At 54.9% G+C, this 7,690-nt stretch overlaps 1 protein-coding gene across 2 annotated transcripts in view; it reads right to left on the reverse strand.

The window, feature by feature from the left end:
* Window positions 1-2,548, reverse strand: part of Scube1 (signal peptide, CUB domain and EGF like domain containing 1) — a 115,433-nt gene extending 112,885 nt beyond the window's left edge. For both annotated transcript variants that reach the window (XM_057791761.1, XM_057791760.1), the window contains exon 1: window positions 2,376-2,548. In XM_057791761.1, the coding sequence (XP_057647744.1) occupies window positions 2,376-2,463 (88 nt within the window). In that variant the 5' untranslated portion in view covers window positions 2,464-2,548. The remainder of the gene's footprint in view (window positions 1-2,375) is intronic.
* Window positions 2,549-7,690: the final 5,142 nt, after the last annotated feature.

Here is a 7,690-nt window from a genome sequence, read left to right on the forward strand (position 1 = left end):
CGGTGCATCTGCTGTTCTCAGCACATAGATACAGAAAGCTGCAGTCATGGCTGCACGATGAAAAAGACCTTCTGCACACACACCTGATCTCTCTCTCTCTCTCTCTCTCTCTCTCTCTCTCTCTCTCTCTCTCTCTCTCTCTCTCTCCCTGTCCCCTCACTTGCTCACTCTCTTGCTCTGAGTTTACTCAGGGAACAGTCAGAACTTTAGGTTTAGACCAGAGATCTGAGGCCAGTATACACGCTCCTGGACTCGACCTGTCACAGAACAAGCTTGTCTGGGTGTCACTATCCGTCCAGTTGGCTGTGACCACCAGACAGATGGACAGGCAGAAGGACTCAGGTGAGCAGACAAGGGACTTTCAGCAGCTGCCCTGAGGACATCCCCCCTGGGAGGCTCCAAATGTCCCCACATCTTCATCCATCTGGCCTCACCCTAGACTTCATGGTGCCCAAGAATGTCCACTTTGAATTAATCCCCTGGCTGGACACTGGACTCTAGGTCTGTGGCCCTACCCTCACCCAGACTCTTCTTCCTCACTCAGACTCCAAGGTTCCAGCTCACCAGAGGGGAGAGAGACATTGAAAAGAAACACAGCAGACTCTTCCCTGAACACACTTGCACATGAAAAACACAGGCAAGCACATGTACACATATGCAGTATCCCTCCCAAGGCCAGCCACTATGCTCAAGTGTGCGGGCCACCTCTACAGATGCCCAAAGGCAGTAGGCAAGAGCCAAGAGGCAGGCAGCATAGTAAACCAGAAAGTGCTTGCCAGAGCTGGTGTTGAGTTTGTGGGGGAGGGGCTTTCTGGGGAGCTGGCCCCAGAGGGACCACTGCTTCAAGGGCAGGACACCAGAGAGGGCCATATCACATGGGGCACCTCTAAGAGACACCCTCCTACTTCCCATGGGTCAGGGTATGAGAGTGAGGGGCAGGAAGTTCCCTAGGGGTTTGAGATCCCTTCTATCTCCTACCTAGGTAGGAGAGATGGGAATGTAGAAGTTTGGAAGGGGTGGGTGGAGCTGTCTGCCTTTCAATTATAAACTCAGCCTGGGAGCAGGGGAGCCCAGCTGAGTCAGGCTGCAGATCCCTGCACAGCCTTCAAACACAGGCTGCTCACTTCAATCTTGGTTTTCTTACTCTGAGGTCAGCTCTGGGCAGGTCAGGCATCCACAGAGGGAAGAGGGGAGGAGAAGCAATAGATACCAGGAGGGACAGAGAGGAAGGGAGAGGCACACAGGACAGTCCCACAGAGGGGAAGGACCCCAAAGCCTGGGGGCGGGGAAGGAATGCCCACAGACATGTCTAGTGCCCCCAAGAAGGCTGGGATTCTGGAATGGGGGCATGGAAGAAAACTCAGCGCCAATGGTGAAGTAGCATGGACTAGCATGAACTCTCTCCAGCCCTGAATCTGCTGTGGGACTCTCACAAACAGACCCACCCCTCTGAAAACAGACCTCGGGAGATTCTGCTGGAGGGAGAGCAAGGTGCACTGGAGATGTGAGAAGAGAGCCTGGGTGTGCAGTTTTGCTCTGGAGCCCCTTCCAGGAAACTCAGATCAGGAAGGGACATCCCCACCTAGCAGCTCCTTCTGCCCTGACCTGCTGGCTTCCTCCTGTGCCTCCTGCCCCCCTCTCTGATGTTCTCGACACGCAGTTCTGGTTTGCTCGCGATTCGTGTTCCCCATCCACCTCCTTCCCTATGTCTGTCCGTCTCTTCTCCCACTCCGGTCTGACAGTCCATCTGTCCATCTCTTCCCAGACATCTCCATCCTTCCTCTCTCCCTTGGTCCCCTCCCTCGGCGCCGCCCCTCCGAGTCCTCCCGTTTCTGGTGTCCATCTGTCTCCTCCTCTCCGTCCTTTGATCTGCCTTTCTCCTTCCCGCTGTCCACTGCCTCCTCGCTCCCCTCCCTTACCTCCTCTCCCCTCTTCCCTCCCGCGGCTGTCTTTCTCAGGGCTTCTTCCGGGGCCCTTTTGTCTGTTCCCTCTGCGCCTCGGCTCCTGTCCGTCTGTCCCTTCATCTCCCCACCTCCCCTCCAGTCTTAGAGCGTCCTTTCTGGCCACCTCCGGGTATCCCCTATGCGACAGCTGCCAAGTCTTCGGCCCTGGGGGAGCACCACTCTCGGCTCGGGGGGTCCCCGCCGGTCTTCGTACGCATACCGGGCCCGCAGGCGGCCGTCGCTCTTCCTTTCTTTCTCCGGCCTCCCGCTTCCCCTCCCGGGGCCCCAACCCACCCCGCCCCCGCGGGTCCTGGGCGCTCCCAGAAGTTACTTTGCAAGGAGGCAGGACCCGGCGCGGGGCAGCCTCCGACGGCGCGGGGTGGCAGCCCTTAGGTCCCCGCGCGCCGCAGTCCCCCGGATCCTCGCGCTTACCTGGGAGCCCGCTGCCCCCCACCAGCCGTCCGCGCGCTCCCAGAGCGAGTAGCACGCACAAGTGCCAGCGCACAGCCGCCGCGCCCATGCTCAGAGCGGGCTGCGCCGGGTGCGGGCGTGCGGGGCACCGGACGCACCGAGCGGCCGCTCAGTGAGCGCTCCTGTCTGCAGCAAGCTCCGCTATCGCTCGGGCTCTGGAGCCACCCAGCCGGCGCGCAGGACGAGCTGACAGCCACGCGCTCATTGGCCCGCGGCAGCGGGGGGCGGAGCTCCGCGGGAGGCCGTCCACTGGGCGTCGGGTGGCGTGGCTTGCCGGAGTCTGGGCCCACCCCCTCTCCCGGGGTGGGCGGCAGGTGGGGGGTGGGAGCCCTGCGAGCTGGGGTCGCGGTGCAGGACGCCACCCGGGCCGAGACGGGTCCCCAAGTCGCCCTTCGTCGTCCCCATTCTGTGTCCTGGGTCCCCAAGGAACAGGATGACTGTTCCTCGGGCGCAGCACCCCTCAGCCCCGCACACACACAGTCGGGGAAGTAGAGGTGGAGAAAGGCCCAGAGGTACCCAGGACTGGTAAAGGCGATGCTCGGTGCACGCAGCCTATCCACAGACATTTATTGAGCCTCTAATGAGTGCCAAGTGCTCCCTGGGCAGTCGCACACTAGCAGAAATGGAAAACTCTTAAAGATAGTTTCAGAATTTACGTACAAAATCAAAAGAACTTTTCAGTACGTCTCCGAGGACAATGGTTATAGAAGTGCTTGCCTTGGACATCCAGGCATCGCGCCTGGAGCTGTGCTTTCGTGGAGAGGACGCGCGACCCGGCTGGGCTGATTAGCCTCTCTGCCCCTAGATGCTTGTCGCTCCCCCAAGCCCAGGTTCTCTGGTGATAGGCTCGGCGGGGCGGAGCGGGAGGCAGACGGGTCGTGGCGTCGCGGTCACCCTGGCCCTGAGCCTCCCCCAGTCCAGGGTCTACACCTGACCCCTCGGCCTTGAGGCCTGGCGTGCACTCAATGGCCGCTCTCAGCTCTGGAGGCAGGACGCTGAAGAAGTTCAGCAAACCCCAAGGCCCATCTCCTTGACAACCACCAATAAGAGCTCCTGTTTTCTCCTGCTCTCCAGACTCAAAGACCAGACTTTTCTCTTTTTGTCCACTCTGCCTGCGCTGTGTTGCACCCAGCGGTTCCCCTTCACGCGGCCTCCCTGCCCCCAACGCACAGTCCGCAGCCACTTCCAAGGCCCCAGAAGGCTAAATCCATGTCTCTCATCTCCTGCTGCCAGCCAGATTTCCCGTGGGCTTGTGGCACTGGGCTGGAGGCTGAGGCAAGGGATCCATGCCCACATTGTGCAGAAAAGATCAGGGAGGAAGTGGGGCCCTGGCCTCTATTGTGTCCCTGTCTTCTACCCTGCCACTGCACGCATTTTCTTTCCCTGGTTGTTCCTGGTCATGTAGTTTAGTTCGGGGACCATGCCTATTCTCTTGATTATACGGCTTTCTGATTTTTTTTTTCCACCTGTGCATGAGACATAAGACAGTCTATTTGTGAGAAGTGTTTTCAATGGGGGCTCTGACTTCTTAGCACCATATTTTCCCATGGGTCTTCCTCGGGGCTCCCATCCCTGCTCAAGTGCCCCTAAACACAATAGCAGCCATGAGACTTTTCTTGTTCTCTCTTTCAATTTTAAGGTGGGATGGAGGTTGGGGGATGGCTTGGAACTCCCTACAGTCCCTAGGGATTATTTTATTAATATGAAATTTTTATCTGCAATGTGCCCCCTCAGTAACCTTGGAGGTCAAGTTTGCTGATGTCCTAACGTCCCTCAAATGTGAAAAAAAGTGGCTCCCTCTAAGAGCCCATGGCACATGTGGCAGAGTCAAGGCACAGTGGAGGAGGGGAGTGTCTAACTCCCTGATGCTCACTTCCCGGAGCAGAAGCAAGACATGATGGAGGCTGGTGTGGCTGTGATTGGTGAGCTGGGTGGATGGGGCCAGCACCCTAACATCAGGACTCTGGCAGAGGATGTCTCGGCGCCCCTCCATATTGAGCTGAGAACATAAAGGCCGCTGTTTTGGGGAGCAAACTGGGCTACTTCATGCCCAAGCCACCAGTGTGTGCTCTGCATGTCAATCAGTGCACCTGTGCTCTCCACGGAAGTCCTATCTAGACCAACCACAAGTAAGGTAGCCTGGGACACAGCTTGCCTTTTGCACCCTGAACCCAATATCACTCTGCCAGGACAGCCTTCATACCCTCCTATCCACAATCCTGCTTCGTAAGTTCCATTCAAGACCTCCTACAGCCTCAGAAAATGAACATTCCCTGTTCTTACCCCCAGTTTCCTCTCTGCCTCCATCCAAAATGGGATCCTGAAGGCCTTGTCTGTGAACACAGTTCCCAAAGGGAGCTGAAGCAATTAACATCAAGAGAATTTATGCATGCATGCATGAATGAATGAATGAATAAATGAATGAGCTATTGCGCGAGTGAGTGAGCCAGCAAAAGAGTGAATAAATGAACAAATGGTCACGGAAACAAGACGGAACAGCTGTGATCTTCTGTTGCTCTGTTGAGGTGACTTTGGCCATGCCAGGTCCTTAAGAATGAAGCCAGATGTCTCTCCCCTGAACAACCTCACTTTCTGTGCTCTGTGGGGAAGCTATACTGGTCAGCAGAACCCCTAATCTTGAGTGCCCAGAGCAGACGACCTAAGACTTGGGGCCCTTTGGCTCCCTCTGGTGACGGTTCACTAAGGTGCTTACCAGTAGGAAGGCAAGAGGAATTATCTAGTTCCCCTCTGCCTTCTAGGTAAGTCCTCTGTGATCCAACCTCACCCCTCCATGACAGCAAAGTCCTGACCTGGGTTCAGATCATAACCTCAGTTCTATGATGGTGTCCCCATCTCGGACGTCACTTCAGCCTGGATTCCTCAGCCCGAATGGCCTCTTAGAGTCGGCGGGAGGATAAAACCAGGCAAGCGTGACATGGGACCTCTCTGAACCTCAGTCTCCCTCTCAGTAACAGAAGAGTGATGCTGGCATCTTCTGGAGGGGACACTAAACCTGAAGCCCTCAGAATCATGGCAGGTAGAGGTCTTTGTGTTCCTGTTCGGGTCAAGGGAGCTGGTTCGAATAGGAGCAATAGTCACTGGGTTATAAAGGTCTTCCTTTGGGACATTTTTAATTAGGATGGGTTCTCTGGGTTAGTTATGAAAGTGCTTTGGGATACAAATTTCTCTGCAACTATAAAATGCCATCACACAGATGCCATAGCTCTGTGTGGTGAGTTTGAGGGCTTTTGTTCTTTCTTCTTAAAAATAAAATAGAAGAAAGAATGGAAAGGAAGTATTAACTCCTCCCATGGCTGAATGTGCCCCCTTGGTTCTTCCATGTTGGCCTTTCTGCCATTCCCTGTACAATCCTGGGCCACAAAGGTTCTTTCTTGTACTGCGCTGGGTTTTCAGATGGGGTCTCCGTCTCGAGGAGCATGTGATCTATGTTTTTAAATGACCTGAAGTTGTGGTCCAGTGTCTTCTCCTCCTGTATTTGTCAGGCATCCCTGGGTATGTGGTATGACGCTGGGACACATTAGTGAATTCCACCATCTATTCCCATGACACAGAAATTGTTGCCATCCCCTCTACAGAGCACCTGAGAAAAATGGATCTGAGGTTTCCTGTCCAGGATCACAGAACTAGCAAATGTCCAGAGGTGGGATTTGAACCTGGGTTTGTACAGCCTGCTCATAAAACACGGTGATCAAAGGACAGAGGGGAACAATGGCAGCGGTGGGCACTATTCACTGTAAGGCTTTGGAGTTTTCTGATTTTGTTCCAATATTGGGAAGAGCGATTTCCTTATGGTACCTAAATCACAGCGGTGTGTAACATTCCTGCCTGACTTCAGTCTTACCCAGTTTTATTATCTGCCTTTTTCTTTCCCGTGACTGTTGGAATATGGAACCATCCCTGTCACTCTCAGGGGGCAGAGGAGACAGGATGATACTGGAAAGGCTTCACAGAGATGCCTGGGTGCAGCAGGGGACCAGCGGCTCATTGTGTCACTTTATGGGGTTGGGGTCAGGGGTCACAGTGCCTGTATGGGGAGCTCATGAACCTGAGTTGTGGCTGCAGGTTCACGGATGGATGGATGTGAGGACTAATGTCAAGACAGCCCGGCTTGGACTCAGCTGACACCTGGGGAAACTGAGACCCACTGGAACCACTGATCCTTGGACCTGTCTTCCCACTGCCATCTCAGAACATCAGATTCCACTCAGGGGCCACCAGGACTTCCTCAAAGCCTTGCTCCACACATTCCCACTCACGCGTATGTATACCAGGCGAAGCCGTACCCACGGCCTCTCCCCTCCCTCCTTTGGCCACTGACTTTCTGGAGGCAACACCAGTTTTCAAGGTCAGGTGTAAGCATTCCTGACCCCCTGAGATGCTCTGGGCCTCCCTGTCTGCAATTCATGTTTCTCTGTGCCATGCTGCCTCTTTTCTGAGCCATGATTCACTCCCTTCCCTTCCCTCACTAGGCCATTTCTTGTCCTCAGCCCTGTCTTCTGAGCCCAGGCCCTGCACTGGGTCTCTACAGCTCCCTGTATGGCCTGTGCCTGGTGCTATGTGCTTGGAGAGGCACGGCCTGAGGTTAGAAGCTCTATCTTCCCTTCATGCTGTCAGACACATTGTCACCTAAGGTCCCTTTCAGGCCTTTGCTACAAGTCTCTCAGGTCAACAAGTGACTGGCTGGGCCATTGGGCAAGCAATTCGCTAGTCAAAGGCACATGACCAACTCACACCTGTCAGACTCTCCGTAAGTGGATCTATGGGTCTTTCCTGAGTGGACAGGAGCTGCCCATCTCAGACAGGAGAGTTAGAAGCAGTGAGAAGCAGAGGACTATAAGGGAGAGAAGGTGGGGGGGCCAGGGAGGGAGGGAGGAAGGAGGGGGAGATGGAGAGAGGGAGAGGGGACATACCAGAGTCTTGGTCACATCATTTCTTCTGCTTAAAGAAGCTACATTTGTTTCTGTCACTTATAGCCAAGGCCACCCTGCTCAGCCACTGCTCAGAGTGGGAGACCTGTCTACAAAGTTCCACCGCCATCCAGCAGACACTTTCCATGGAAACCCAAGAGTCCCCCACCAGGTAGGTAAAATCCTCTGTATCCGTATATATAGCTGAGGCCCTCAGAGGCTCGGTGACCCATCCCAGGGCTCCTGAGGGTACCCTGTGCCCTGTGCTGCTAGCCAGGAATAACTGTCATGGAGAGCTGGAATTCTTCAAAAATGTCCTGACTTTTTCTTGTTCATATTTTATTTACC

This window comes from Chionomys nivalis, chromosome 17 (assembly GCF_950005125.1).
Source record: "Chionomys nivalis chromosome 17, mChiNiv1.1, whole genome shotgun sequence".
Lineage (NCBI taxonomy): Eukaryota > Metazoa > Chordata > Mammalia > Rodentia > Cricetidae > Chionomys > Chionomys nivalis.